Below are 15,369 nucleotides of genomic sequence, written 5' to 3'. Positions count from 1 at the left end.
AAAATTTATATTTTTATATTTAAGAATTTAGTTTCTTTATTTTAAGTCTATTTAAATTATATTGTTAAATTTAAATTCATTTTTCTATCAAATAAATATTTTTTATTTTAAGATGTCGCACCAAAAAATTTAAAAATTAAATTTTACAAAATAAAAATATAAAACTTAAATTTTAAATTTATAAAAAATACAATAGGTAAAATGATACAGAGAAATTTGTAATATGATTGAAAAGACACCGTTGCTGTCTAGTCTACTATAAATGTTTGGTTTAGAGAAAATGACACTGCCGGACAAAACAAAAGAATCTGATTTCCCATAACTTCCATTATTTTATTATTTCATTCTCTCTACTTTTTGCAACCTCCAACTTATTTTTCTTTGATCCCTTCATCCAGAATTTAATAATTCGATTCAGTCCTAATTGAAAGATAAGCAATACAATCCCTTTGAATTGTGGCCTTTCTTAGAGCTTTTGCAATTGGGGGTTGGGGGTTCTACCTTGAATGAATGCTTTAAATATACGAGTTATGTGGTATATGATTATGGGAAATTTCAGGCCTTGATGGGGACTAAACAAGACGAGATTTTTCAGTGATATGGGAGAGGAAACCTAACAGAAAAATAATGAGATACAAACCAAGGTGCAATTACCGACGTCCATTCATATACTACTCAGCAGTCTCTGTCTGGTTCACCCCAGCTTTTGCAATTTTGTACCAAGCAATTGAATGATCAATGTACAATGGTTTTGCATGTGATTACACGACAACGTTTCCCTTCTAATAATCAATTAACTGGAGGAGGTTAAGGTACATAAACAATGTAATAAATATGAAGATTGGCATACGCCTCCTTGAAATAAATAGTGAGACTATGATGGTGAAAGAAAAAAAAATGGTTGAAGATGAAAAAGCAGGGTTACTAAAATAAGTACCAACAAAAAAAAATTACAAATAAATAATGAATTTTTGTATGGTTTGATATTAATTAATAATAATACATAAAATTGTACCATATTAAAATTTAATTGTGAGTAAAATGAAATTTAAAAATTTAAACACATAAATACATTATACTAAAAATACTAAATGTAATGCGATTATTTCTCATGATATTATCATCAATCATGAGTTAGTGTGGATTAACTTATAACACCATAACACCAACTCAATCAACATTATCAAATACTAAATTTTATCACACCCATAATGTGGGTGAATGAAAATATTTTATATTAAAAAAAATACATTCATAAAAATATATCAACAAATGATTATTAGTGAAGTGACATTTTTATATGAAATTGTTGATCTTGTGTTCCAGCTCTCAAATAATGTTTTTTTAATGGTTTTATTTGAATATTATATAAAAGAATCAAAAGTTGCAAATACATTATAATAATTTTGCATTTTAAAGTAAAAATATCTTAGTAATTTCACAATTGAATTGGTGTTGAGTTGGCTTATGACACAAATTCAATCAACCATTTTATATATAGTATAAATATACAATTTATGAAGGATATAAAACATACATAATACAATTAAAATATATATATTATATTAAAATAAAGTTTTGCTTTAGTGGTAATATTAATATCTTATTGATTTAAAAAAATAGGTTCAAATCTCATCATATCCAAACTTTTTATTGATTATTTTTTAAAAATAAAAAGACTAAAATATAGTCAAATAATATAATTGAATATAATTACGAGAAGAAAATTTTCATAGTTTCTCTAACCGAGTTAATGCCTAGTTGACTTGTGACACAAATTTAATTAGGAGCTTAAATAATAGTATAGATAAATCTCCTAGATAAATGTTTATTTAAATACAAAAGCCAGCTGAAGATAATAAGCAAAGATAAAATGAAAAACAAAAACAGCCACTATTCATAACGCGATACACCTTGATTAACCGTTCGAAATCACCCTTAGTATGTACTCAATAAGCTACTTACAAGTTGATCTGTCAAAAACCAGTGTTCTTAGAGGCAATGCACTGAGGGCTCCAGGAAGCTGCACAGCAATAAAAATTTATGGTAGCAAAAAGATAACCATATGAAGAAATCAGGACAAAGAAAAGTAGAGAACAAATGTATCTTTGATCTATTCAATGTAGAAATTGAATTTATAATTAGAAATGACAAGTGCCAGCATTATTAGATTTAGGTTCTATATGGATTGCACAGTAACCTTTGAGGTTTGGAGGCTTTGGTTGTGTACAAAACAATTTCAAACATGCTTTATTACCAACGTAATGAACAAACGAAGTTCGACCAAATGGACAGAAGAAAACAAGAACGGAAATAGTTAAAAGATATACCATCTCAGGATACTTGCACATTGGAATGAGGTACTTTGTTAACCTGGACCGGCAGGCATTTGTGAAATTTTCGCAATACTATTCTTCCAGCTCTTCTCAGACCCATGGAGCCGTAAAAGCAAGGAATTGGTTACAACAAATATTGAGCTCAAGGCCATTAACACACCTATAAATTCAATGCAAAAAATTGAAGCAACTCAATCATAGTCAATGGAGAGACCATATAAAAGTGAAGTTTTAGCTCTTGTTTTCAGTTCACATACCAGAAAATGAGGGTGTCATAGCAAGTTCGTATTGGGGAAGTAAAACACCAGCAGCAATGGGGATGGCAACAATATTATACGCTACTGCCCAAGATAAATTTTGGTACACTTTTGCCATTGTTGCCTGTGCAAGATCCAGTGCATCTACTACCTGGTGGGGAAGTCTTAAGTAAGATGATACCAATCCGACTGGTATTTCTTTTGAGCTAAGAAAACATAATTCTTTCATGAACAAGCCATACAAAGGGGCAAACAACTTAGCTAAAAGGTTTACACTCAACAGGTTCATCTAACTTGTTGCATGAAACTACAATTATGGTTAAAGAAGAGCATACCTGTGAGAGTCTGTTGCCAAGAAGTATAATAGATGCCGCATCTGAGGCTGCAGTTTCTTGTGCTTCAGTCTGTAAAGCAATCCCCACATCCGCAATGGCCAAGGATGGTGCATCATTAATGCCATCCCCTACCTTAGGAGAGGGGGAAAAAATCAGCTGAGTATATTTTCTAATGAAGCTGCAGTATTAGATTTGCATAGTCTTTGCTTTAATTAGGGTCATCCTAAATCTTTTTCCTGGGTTTACTATAAAATTAATTTGTTATTTTAGTTGCATCCGAAGGTGCAAATGATCATCTAAGTCAGTGGACCAGGCAACAGTGCCTGAATTTACTAAAATATATCCAATCATTGACTGAAGAACCAGGTGAATTTAAGAATGCTTTACATTATTAATCGAATTCTAGAGGACTGACTGGGAGAGAGAGTTACCATGGCAATGTGATGTCCTGCAGTTTGAAGAGTAGATATAACCCTTGATTTCTGCTGAGGTGTCAAGGATGCATTAACAAATTCATGATCTATTCCAACTGTCTTCGCAATAGTTGCAACTGCCTCTTCCCTGTCTCCTGAAATAAGGATTGTTTTGATACCTTTCCTCTGAAGCCTTACATAAACAAGGCAACAAAACAACCACAAATGATAAAAGGTAAGAAAGTAAGAGTAGCACAAGGAACATTTTCATCAGCATTTTTTATAGAAAAAACAGAGCAGGAAGTGAAACATCTAAGTAGCTATTCTAGCAGGAAACATAAAGAATAGAGCTGCATCTCTAGTCATCAATGGAAAATATTAGTTGGGTATTGCCTACTTATCAAGACTTTATATGCATGCCAAGCCAGTTAAATGGAAGAACTTGCCTGCATGATTACGAAAAGGAAATATTACCTGCTCACGGTAGACTCGGCATCAAACCGCAGACTGTCAGACATTCCTATAGCACCAATTACGCCTTCTCCTTCACGTCCAACATAGATAGCTGTTTTCGAATAGTTTGACGGTGATGATGACTGACGCATTACAGCATGTTCTAAAGCCATCAAATCAGATGGACTTGCTTTTATCTGGAAGCGTTCATTAACCCATTCTAATTTACCGACAGCAACCAAACATCCATTTACTTCAGCTAAGGTCCCAAAACCTGGTTCAACTAGTTGTCCTCTAGTTTCTGGGAGTAACAAATTCAACAACTCTGCCTTCTTTACAATAGCCTTAGCAATCGGATGTGTTGCTGTTCTCTCCACTGCTGCAGCAATTTGAAGAATTTCTGATTCATCATAAGTAAAGGAAGAAACTGATGAGACAGTTGGTTTTCCTTCAGTGAGAGTCCCAGTCTGCACATTGGTAAATAGGGTAATGTTTGAGTGAAATTCTAACATAGCAAATTATATACACATACAAACTCAGAGAGAGGGAGAGGGGGGAGGGGGAGGGGAGAGAGAGTGCATTGTTTTCAAGGGTAGAAGTACTTTGTCAAAAGCAATACGGTCTACATTGGCCAAGCGTTCCAGAACATCCCCACCTCTTATAAGCAGTCCTTGTCTTGCTCCTGATGATTTTCATTGCAGCAACATACAATTTAACAGAGTTAGTTGTTGTTTGAAAAATACAAAGAACCAATAAAGTTAAATAGCCAGTATGCTATTCTTCAAATCCAAGTGTATCCAATGTGCATACACCTTATACCAGTGAACATTATTACAACGGTCTCAATGTCATAATGGGTAAAATGTTCCAAAACAAACAAATATTCCAAAAAAGCATATTTGACAATTCCCCAAAATCATGATTTTCAAATTGAATTCCTTCCTGTCTTCAATGTACCATTGAAGAATGAGCCAGCCAAAGCTCTTCATATATTTAGTCACCTATAGTAAATATAAGCTCTCAATATATTCACTCATCCTTTAAAGTAAACTAAAGTATGAAATCTTCCAATTGCACATACTGTCTTCTAACTGGTGAATAGACGTATGTTAAGATTCACTAAATTAGTCCCATACAGAAAATGAATCAAAATCAAGATTTATTGACATGCTAGATAATTACCAAGAGAGGTGCCAACAAGGATTGCTGTTGGTGTGGCAAGACCCAGAGCACAAGGGCAGGAAACTACCTGAAAAGCAAAAACCAGCAGTACAAACTTGTAGTGCAAATAAATCTTGTTTTGCTCGATTAAAATAAAAGATATCACTTTAAGTGACAATTCTCTAAGAAAATTGTGACATCTATGCAAGCAACCGTCTTCAAATGCTACCAAGTTAAGCAATTCTTATAAAATCTTTATTTATTTTTTTAAAATTTGTATATTCAATCATATTGTACCTTGCCAGCAATTAGCTGTCGTCATTCCTACAAGAAAAACTCCCCAAAATTTATTTGCAACTTTTAACAGGAACATGCAGAATGGAAACACTTTTTAACTTGTTTCCTTCTTTTGAAGATAAAAAAAAGTTTCCTTTACCATATTGAGATTATTGTAATAATAAATAACTTTCTTGCCAATCAAATGGATAAAAAATGCAAACAATCAGGCAACTAATATTTAGGCAATGAGGAGAAACACAGGTAGACAAAAGAAAACTCACTAAGACATCCACTGCAAGTTTCAAACTCAAAAGCAATGAATCTCCATCAGGGCCAGCAATATCATTGAGCAAAACATCTGGAAATATGTGAGACCCAGCATAATACCTGGACATAGAAAACAACAAGGAGAAAGACGCAAGATTAGCTAGTACACAATCAACACCATGCTAGGAGGAAATAACACATCTACAAGCAACTAAAACTAAAGGCCACAGGACCAGCATAATCCGGTTTGAGTACCATGGCAAAAGGGAAATAAAGAAATCAGTCAGTTAATGCAGGAATGGTACTTCAACAATGGAACAAAGTAGGGGAAAAAGAAACTTGTCCGGCATTTACTTAAATTAATGATCCAGTTGTCAAAAGTGTATGCAGCAGCAGAAGTATGCTGGGACTTTTTTTTTGGGGGGGGGGGATAATCGGGAGAGAGCAACAAGAAATGAAGTGCAAATAAACTTGTCATACTTTCTTCATAGATAGGTCAACTATTCGAATTGCAAATTGAATGCAAATTACCCATTTTCGTTTTGAGAAAGTATCTACAAGTTACATAAATATATTGAATAAGGAAATTAGAATCTCGTCCTTTCCATCTTTTTTAAGCATCTCATTAAAATCACTTGGTCTGAAGTTAATACATTTGAAGAAACAAACCCCATGCCAGAAAGCAAATGTTGCAGCTGACAGAGTCATTATGCTGTATACAAATGGCCCTGCTATCGCATCTGCAAGCCTCTGTACAGGTGCTTCTTGTCCTTGAGCATCTTCAACCTGAAAATTGGTTGCAGATATCCTACTCAGGCTAAATGGAAGCAACAGTTTGCTCTTTTATACTAGTAATTACACAGAAATGGGAGAATAACGCCCTGTGCAGCAGACACATAGTGACTCATATCAAGCATCAGATGTGAGGACATGACTGTATGATTAATCCAATAAAAAAAGTTCACTAGGGCACCAACCATGCGTACGATCTTAGCAATAGTTGAGTTGGAGCCTGTGGAATTTGCTTCTATTCTTAAAGGGCCATCCTGAAATAGAACATTCATAAACATAAATGATGATTGCGTGGGTAGTGGGTTCAATCTAAAATTCTTAAGAATAATTTAGAAAAAATACAACTAATAATAACATTCAGTATTTCTCTTACGCTCCTCATTCAGATCTAATCATCCCAAGCAATCCAGCTAATACGTATTTTTGTTTTCCTTTTGGCAGTCAGCTAATATGCATTTTAAATTTTAATACAAAGTGTTATTCCTATATCTCTGAAATAAGCAATGGTCAAGTATTTCTCTCCCTAAAGTATTGCTATTGGCATAAGTCATAGCATTTCTAAATTATATTCCTCAACACATCTTACCCAATTTATAGTTCCAGCAGAGACCATAAGACCCTTTTCCTTGAATACTGGAAGTGATTCTCCCGTCAGCATGGATTCATCAACCACACTTCTTCCTGTAAGAACTTTCCCCTATGTAGGGAATTCTAATTTCAGAAAAAGATCATTTATATGTGGTAAATTTAATCAGACAGTGATTAAAAAGGTTCATCTTAGTTTCATATAATTATCAATATGTTGTTTGCTATAACTAAAAATACATAGGGTTCGTCTGTATATGACCAAGTTTAGGAATCAGACTGTGATGCACTAAATCCTAATCATATAACATATTTATGACTTACATCTACAGGAATTGTTTCTCCAGGCAAAACTAATACCGAATCTCCAACTCGAATATCATCTGAGGGGACCTCAATGCAAATAGCATCAGAGCTAAGTACAGAATCAGCAGAGGAATCAGTGTCTGATGAAGTAATTACAAGTCTTGAACGAGTGGATATCAATGACTGCAAAAAAATTATCTCACATGTCAAATCAACCAAATGGCGTGAAGATGAGTGAATACGATAGAAGCACGTTATGTAACTAAATCTTAGTTTTAAGGATCTGTAAGCCAAGATTCATACCATCAAACATGAAAAAAAGTGTAATAACAAAACAAGGAAGTATCAGATTTAAGACTCACTAAAAGTTCATTCATGTCGCTGGATGCCCTAATCCTTGCTTTTTCTTCCAACGAACGTCCCAGGAGCACAAAACCAAGAAGCATGACCTGCATGTCAAAATACAGGGGTGCTTCATTAGAACTTATTATCAACCAGACCAAAACTTTCAGACTTCCACCTAAGTAGCTTCTGCATATTAAAAATAGTGAATCAACAGATGTGAGAAAAAGGAAACTTATCTCGAAGCAGTTGGCAGATACAGCAGAACCATGATATCAAAAATAAATATTGCAGAGTATAAGTAAGGGAAATCACCGGCTCGTCAAAGAATGAAGCATCCCATTTAAGCCCAGGGTTAAGAAGTGAGACCTACAAGGCAAGGCAAATATAAGGACCAACAGATCTTAGCAGATTGATTCCATGATGCTATATTAAGAAAACTAAATCTCAGCTTTCAAACCACAAGGAAAGAAAGAATGAAAGAAAGAAAGAAATTTCTCACTGCACTAATGATAAATGCAACAATTGATCCAAAACCCACAAGAGAATTCATATTGGGAGATCCTTTCTTGAATGCCAATAATCCATCAACTAGCAAATCTGCAAAACATTTTTTGAGAACTTTGATCAAAGTCAATCTTTACTCCCCGGTCACTACAGCATTAAGACACTTTAGAAAGAGTTTTGCTAGTAACTGCCTAAAGACCAAGGAATATCTTCCTTAAATATGGGTTTTGTTTGGAAAATTAGCTATCAAAATAGTTTAAATTGTGAGATAAAACACATTTAAGTATAACTAATATTATTACACCCAAGATTTTACATTAAAAAATATTTATAAAATATATCAATAAATTATTATCAGTGGAGTGACAAGGGTCTTTTATATGAATTTGTTGGTCTTGTGGTCAATTTGCAAATAATTTTTTTTAGTTATTTTATTTGAATTTTATATAAGAGTATGAAAAGATGAAAACACTTTTAAAGTAATACTGATTACCCTTTAAAGTAAAGGTATTTTAGTAACTCACAGCCTGACACCAACTCAATCAGCCACTTTATATATACTATAGATAGATATTATGATTATTTTTCAAATTCATGAATTTGTGGAGGTATTTTTCACGGTGAATTTGAAATTTCTAAAGGCATTTGTGAATTTGACATGCAAGTTTCTATACATTTCAAATACATATCATATTAAATATTTAACTAATTTATGGTATGCAATTCATCCTGACAACTTATATAACAAACCAAATATAAATCCAAAATTTTCTAATTCATATATCCAAACATAGAATTTTTTACATGCCGCCTAAATGTTAATGCATGTGAAAATAAGGGATAAAACAACAAACCTCTTCCTGGACCCAACAAAGCCGTTAAAGCCAATCCTCCTTTGACATAAGAATTATGAAGGATTTCCAGAAACGATCCTGAATCAAACATAATTAAACCATAGGCGTCATTATCACATATCAAATTTAAATAAGAAATTGAATTGCATTAAATTAAATTACCATGGCCGAAATGAATCCCTGGGGAGTGCAAAATATGTGAAGCATGAGCTCCACAACAAAGCGCCACCAAAGTCCAAGCAAAAGCCACTCGATTCCTACTCTTCACCAACAATTCCTCTTTCTTCTTCAACATTTCCTGCCACTTCCTCATGTTCTCCGCGATTCCAGTCCCCGAAACCCTCATCTTAGCCATGAACCCGCACTCGCTCACCCTCTGAGCTATACTCTCCGCAACACTCTCCGCGGTTTCCCTCTCCATCACCTCCCGCTTCAACTTGATCGCCGCCGTCTCGGTCAACAAGTTGACCACTACTGATTCGACTCGCTCGTCGGAAGAGATAACCGATTTGACTCGGGACACACATCCGCCGCACATCATCCCGTTGACATCGAGGAGAACCGACGGGTCTTTAAGCTTCTGTCCTACCGGCTGTATAGATGATTCCTCCGACTCTAATCTAGTCTCCAGTGAACTGAACAAGACGAATCCAGGAGTTGACCGAGGCTGACAATGGAAACGACCGCGAGGGCATCGTTTTAGCAAGCCAAAGCGGTCAGCTTTGAGTTTCGCGCCATTACCGAGAGAGAGCTTTGGCCGATTTAATACAGTGAGTCTTAACAGATCCCCCGCCATTGCCATTGTTTGTTCGCATAAGGAGTTTCTTTTTTTCTTAGAAAAAAAAAAGGATGACCAAAGAAATGCACTGAGAAAGATTTGAAGACAATGATGTTGATCCTTGTTGAAAGTTGAAACGCAGAGGACCGTAGCTGAATTTCCTTTTAGAACATTATCCAATTATAATCCGCCATGTAATCTTGAAACTGTATCCGCACGTTTTTTTGTATGCTATTATTGAACTGAACTTCACCTAACCTTGTGGTCGAAATTCGACAACAGCAATTGAGATATTCAATTTACTTAAAATTCCAAAACGCTGCGTTTTAATCCATTACACTTGGGGCTAGGTCACCATTGTTAAAAATTGCTTTTCAAAACGATACGATTTGTTAATTTCAAATGTTGTTCACTGTTATTAAAAAATATATTTTTTAAATATGATATTGGAACTTAAAAAATAAGTTAAATAGTATTTAAATAATTTAATAATTTAATATATAAAATATAAAATTTAAATAGTTTTAAAGCAATTAATATAAATTATTTGTAAACTTTAATTTAAACATATAAACTATATTAGAGAAAAAAAAATTTTATTAATTTACATGCTCATTGCTCTTGTTTTAGAATAATTTACATGTTCATTGCTAAATGCTAAGTTCAAGCTTAAAAATATATTTGAATGATATGGATTCATTTAGTTGTATATTATGTCACAATCAATTAAATTTCAATTTGTTGGGATGAAATAAATGAGGATATTTTGACAATTTTACATTCACAAGTCAAAAGCCAAAAGCTTTATTTTTTTAGCTTTTGAGGTTGAGTCTAAAAGCTAGTAAAATGTAACGATTTGGTTTCTAGTAGTATTAGAAAATGTAGTTTTAGAATTTCGTTTTCGTAAACTAAATCCGTAATATTTAATAGAGATATTTGTAGAGTTATTGTATTGATTAATTGAAATTTAGTTAAGTGATTTAATCGAAATTGTGAGTAATTAAGGCTTAGGGACTAAATTGTAAAAGTCTAATTACTATATATTTTTAATTAGAATAAGGCTTGGAGACTTAAATTACAATTAACCAAAGGACTATAATAGAAAACATACCGATTTTAAATATATGTTAGTGGGCATTGATGGATGGCGTCATTTACTTAATTTAATTATTTATTAAGCTTAAATAATTAAGGTTAATTTAATTAAACTAGTTTAATTAAATTAAAACCATAGTATAAAATGCAATTAGAGGAAAGAGAGATGAGAGTTTCATCTTCTTCATCTCAACAAAAAAGAAACATAAAAGGAAAACACTATTTTTGCTAACTTTGAAGCTCTTGGCTAAATAAGTCCCTAGTCATTTTTTATTAATTTTTATAGATTTGAGGTCATAGGGGCTTGAACTAGCTAACACATGTATTAAATTGTGAAACTGTCAATGTTTTATAAAGTTTCCATAGTTGAGAAATTGATGAAATTTGTGAGAATTTGATAGAAATTAAGATTAGTTTAAAAAGGACTAAATTGTAAAGTTTAATTAATAGTTTGTACAATAGGGATCAAATTGAATAAAATGAAAAACTATTATGAAATCTTGGTAGGAATAGGAAATAGAAGGTCCCTAATGAAAATAGGTGAAATCGAATTTTAATTTGAGGGTTTAGATTGAAAGTTATGCTTGTCTCGGGTTTAGAGACTAAATAGAATAAATTGCAAAATATGTGTGACTTTGTAATTGGTTGTGATTTGAATTGGAATTTGATGTTGTGTACTCTTGGATTATTATTCGTAGCTAAAGACGACGCAGGGCCGTCAAAAGGGAAAAGAAAGACGAGAGCCAACAACAAGTAACTTGAGTCTTCGGTTTGTATTTCTATTATTTGAATCATTTTAATTGTTTCATATTTATATTGTTTTGCATAGTATGATATTGAGGTGAGTTGAAATTGATTATTTGATTTGAATTATTATGATTGAGATTGCTTGTTGAAATAGAGGACTAAATTAAACAGAACTGAAACTAGTGTAACTTGATAAAAATATGAAATTGGCCTTGAATTGGATTGAATCATGTTATGTTATGTAATGAAATGATGAATTGGATAATTAGTTACCCTATTAACTTGATGTCCACGAAACCAACTAAAAATGCAACAAAAGTAAATGCACCTATCGATAAATATCGTTCCCATAAGGACTAAAAGTACTAGTAATTACCGTCTTTCTATTATTTAACTGACAAATTGAAGTGATTGAATTAAACTAAAATTAACTAAATTAATTAACTAAGAACTCGGCAAAGAACAAATCGGGAAAATAATTGAATAATAACCAGGAAGCAAAACAATATCCATGAAAGAATCCACCTAAACTGCATTTGTCATTATCAATCTAAATTAAAAAATTTATTCACTTAATATCTTGATCCATAGAAATCCCTAAATTATGTTAATATCTTCAAGACTAAAAACAACTGACTCTAGGTTGATTAATTGAAATTCCTTTCTAATTAAAACCATTATTATCGCATTAACTCGATCTATGAATTCCCCTATTAGATTTGACTCTAATACGGTAGATTTATGTAATCCTATTTCTAGGATTGCATGCAACTCCACTCAATTATGCTAGATCTACTCTTAAACAGGGTCTATTCCTCCTCTGAATTAAGCATATCAAACATGAATTAAAAATCCAAAAATATTAAATCAAGAATTAAGCATACATAACTGAGAACAAAATTCAAGTATTTATTGTGTAAAATAGAAATCAAAAGATAGAATTCATCAGAGGGTTCATTTCCGTCAGGTATTTAGAAAATTAGTTCATAATTGCGAATAAAAACATCTCAAAAACAGTATAACCATAAGAAATAGAGAAACTCATAATAAACTTCAAAGAAATCAAAAGGAGATCTTCAATCTTGGTGGAAATTTGCTTCAAAGTCGGCTTCAATAGTGTTTTTCGAGTTGTTTTCTTCAATATTCTCTAACGACTCTCCCTTCTCTTCTTATATTTGGTATATATAGGTTTTAGAATGCCCCAAAAACCTAAAAATTATGTTTTTCCACTTATTTAGAGTGTGAATCATGAAATCCACACGGCCTGGCACATGGTCGTGTGGCAGCCCCTGTGGCTCACATAACCATGTGTCCAACATATGTGGGAAGGCCCAGCCTGTGTGGCTCCTGAAATCTGGTTTAATTATCTGATTTTCTCTCATTTTTCACTCGCTTTGCTCCCAAATGCTCTCCTAAGTATTGAAACATGAATTTAAAGGATTAGGAGCATAAAATTCACCATTTTGCATAAATTAGTCATCCAAAAATGCATTAAGAACGGGATTAAAATATGTTACTTTTAACACTTATCAAATATCTCCACACTTAAGCGTTTACTTGTCCTCAAGAAAAATCCTCAATCCACAATAAAGTTAAACTTTTGTAACACCCCTAACCCCTCTCTGTCGTTAGATTAGGGTCACGGGCATTACTAACCAGTCAGAACATTTAATTACATCGCAAGCAATAGTATAAGCTAACTAATATCATCATAATATACAGGGGCAGCACTACAGGAAAATAGGGCTTTAGTGGCGTTTGTATAAAAAACACCGCAAAGATTATACATTAGCGGCGTTTGTAAGAAAACGCCGCAAAAAGTTGAGCAATAGTGGCGCTTTTAGACCAAACGCCACTAAAAACTGAGCAATAGTGGCGTTTTTGGTCCAAACGCCACAAAAAGTTGGTCAATTGTGGTGTTTTTGTTTCAAACACTACTAAAAACTGAGCAATTGTGGCGTTTTTGTCCAAACGCCATAAAAGGATCAGCTATAGTGGCATTTTTTATCCAAACGCCGCGAATGTGTATTGTTTTTTACGAAACGACTCCATTTTGTTATCCCTGAAATGCCTTGGTCTTTTTCCCAAAATTAGTTCCCCCTCCCCAAAATCCCAAAATCAAACTTAATCAACCACTCTGGAATGGCTTGATTTTTATTTTGAATCTTATAAAATTGAATCCAACTTAAATAAAACTTTACGTCTCAAATTACAAATCCAACTTGAATTCGAGTTTTTACAATCTCAAGTTGTAACAGCCCGATTTTGGGCCTAGTCGAAATAGTGGTTTCGGGACCACTATTTCGAGGTTAGATAAAATTATTTTAGTATTATTTTATGTGTTATAATATAATTTTATAAGTGCATGTAAATTTTGGTAAGTTAATTTTAGCAATTTCTAGTCCAATTTCGAAAAAGGACTAAATCGCGTAAAAGGTAAAAGTTGTGTTTTAATACCTAAAGGTGTTAAATTGCCTTGTATCTTAAGTTGGGGGTACTTAAAGTGAAATTAGGCCATTGAAAGTGTGATGGTCGGCCATGGGAGACAAAATTGTTGAAAAGTCAAAATTAGGTGAAATTTGGTCACCAATTTTGACTAGTTTTATTATTAACAAATCAAAAAGAAAAAGCTACCATTTTTTTCTTCTCCTTCACCGAAATATGCAGCAAAGAAAGGGCTTTGAAGCTGGAAAATTTCAGTAACATATTTCCCTTGCTTGTAAGTGATTTTAATGTCTTTGCTTGATGATTTTTACATTTTTGGAACCCCTAAAGCATGAGCTTTCATAAGAGGGGACTATTTTGCAAAATGATGAAGAGTCTAGGGTTTTGCCATGAGAGTAAATGTGTTGTTTGCTGTGTTTTTATGGAAGACTATGAGTCCTAGTTGTCTAATAAACAACTTTTGTGAAAGAAATTGCATGAAAACACCTTAAAAAAAGGGCTAGATTGCTAAGTTGTAAAATGAGTTGTAATGTGTAAAATAGTTGAAATTATGAGTTGCTATAGTTATGAAAATGGTTCATCTAGACTCAAGGAGTAAAGAAATATGATAAAAATTATTTTACGAGCATTAGGGCAAAAGTGCAAATATGCAAAAGTTTAGGGGTTAAAATGAAAATTTGTAAAAATATGATTTTTAGACCCATATGAATATTGTGACTGATTGGTAGGCTAAATGTGATATTATAGATCAAGGAAATCGAGATTTGGGCCTAGAATGGAAAGAAATCGATTAAGGGATGATTATGTCCTTTTCACCTTTGTGGTATCGAGGTAAGTTCGTATGTAAACAATACCATGCTATACATGTATTTAAATGTTATCATTACATGAATTGTACAGATATTAAGTGTATGTGATTAATAGAAATATGATAAGACAAAGCCTTAATAGACGAGGAAAAATCCCGTTTGAACCTTAAGAATAGAATAGGATATGAGTGACATGTCACTAGGAATTATGAGTCTAGATGACTAGCTCGAGAGTGAGCATTGAAATGTCATGAGATATGAGGTAGCTTTAGCTACAATTGAGGCACTTATGTGCAAAGGCTTTTCCGAGTATCCAATTAGTATTCCAAGTGTTCAACGGGCAATCCGAGGAAAGAGTTGATGATGGTCCCAATGAGGTAAGTCATTGGTGAGTATGCACTTGAGTTATGTTACGAGTTGTGCAAGTATGTATACTAAGCCTATGAGAATGCCTTGATATGTGATGATCTATGATGCATAATATGTGTTCTTACCATGATGGATGAAATGATGTTGTATTAATTTTGTGAACAATGATCATGAATGAGTAACTTAGCCTTGACAGATTTGAGTTACTGCAGTAGTGTAATTTTGAAAATACACTAAAA

At 33.1% G+C, this 15,369-nt stretch overlaps 1 protein-coding gene across 3 annotated transcripts; it reads right to left on the bottom strand.

Moving 5' to 3' along the window:
- Window positions 1–1,687: 1,687 nt before the first annotated feature.
- LOC107962848 (copper-transporting ATPase PAA2, chloroplastic) lies at window positions 1,688–9,868 on the bottom strand. 3 transcript variants are annotated; one of them, XM_016899391.2, is made up of 18 exons: window positions 9,050–9,868; window positions 8,888–8,965; window positions 8,029–8,126; window positions 7,842–7,895; window positions 7,547–7,633; window positions 7,203–7,367; window positions 6,880–6,990; window positions 6,479–6,547; window positions 6,178–6,287; window positions 5,516–5,621; window positions 4,977–5,043; window positions 4,397–4,476; window positions 3,816–4,261; window positions 3,360–3,534; window positions 2,929–3,060; window positions 2,594–2,744; window positions 2,331–2,496; window positions 1,688–2,023 (listed from the first exon to the last, which is right to left on the bottom strand). In XM_016899391.2, exons 1-17 carry the CDS (start codon window positions 9,687–9,689, stop codon window positions 2,369–2,371), a joined length of 2,697 nt encoding a protein of 898 aa, XP_016754880.1. In that variant the 5' UTR covers window positions 9,690–9,868; the 3' UTR covers window positions 1,688–2,023; window positions 2,331–2,368. The 3 variants fall into 3 exon arrangements, with proteins under 3 accessions (XP_016754880.1, XP_016754881.1, XP_016754882.1); XM_016899392.2 differs by having other exon boundaries at window positions 8,068–8,126; window positions 9,050–9,817; XM_016899393.2 differs by lacking the exons at window positions 1,688–2,023; window positions 2,331–2,496 and having other exon boundaries at window positions 2,929–3,056.
- Window positions 9,869–15,369: the final 5,501 nt, after the last annotated feature.

This window comes from Gossypium hirsutum, chromosome A06 (assembly GCF_007990345.1).
Source record: "Gossypium hirsutum isolate 1008001.06 chromosome A06, Gossypium_hirsutum_v2.1, whole genome shotgun sequence".
In the NCBI taxonomy this organism is placed as follows: Eukaryota; Viridiplantae; Streptophyta; class Magnoliopsida; order Malvales; family Malvaceae; genus Gossypium; species Gossypium hirsutum.
This window is presented reverse-complemented; position numbering and strand designations above follow the sequence as displayed.

Coding starts and splice junctions, on each gene's coding strand:
- LOC107962848 (XM_016899391.2), bottom strand. CDS start 9,689: ATGGCAATGGCGGGGGATCTGTTAAGACTCACTGTATTAAATCGGCCA. Junction 6,991..7,202: donor GAGAAACAATTCCTGTAGAT/GTAAGTCATAAA, acceptor TTCCCTACATAG/GGGAAAGTTCTTACAGGAAG. Junction 3,061..3,359: donor CAGGACATCACATTGCCATG/GTAACTCTCTCT, acceptor CCCTCTCCTAAG/GTAGGGGATGGCATTAATGA.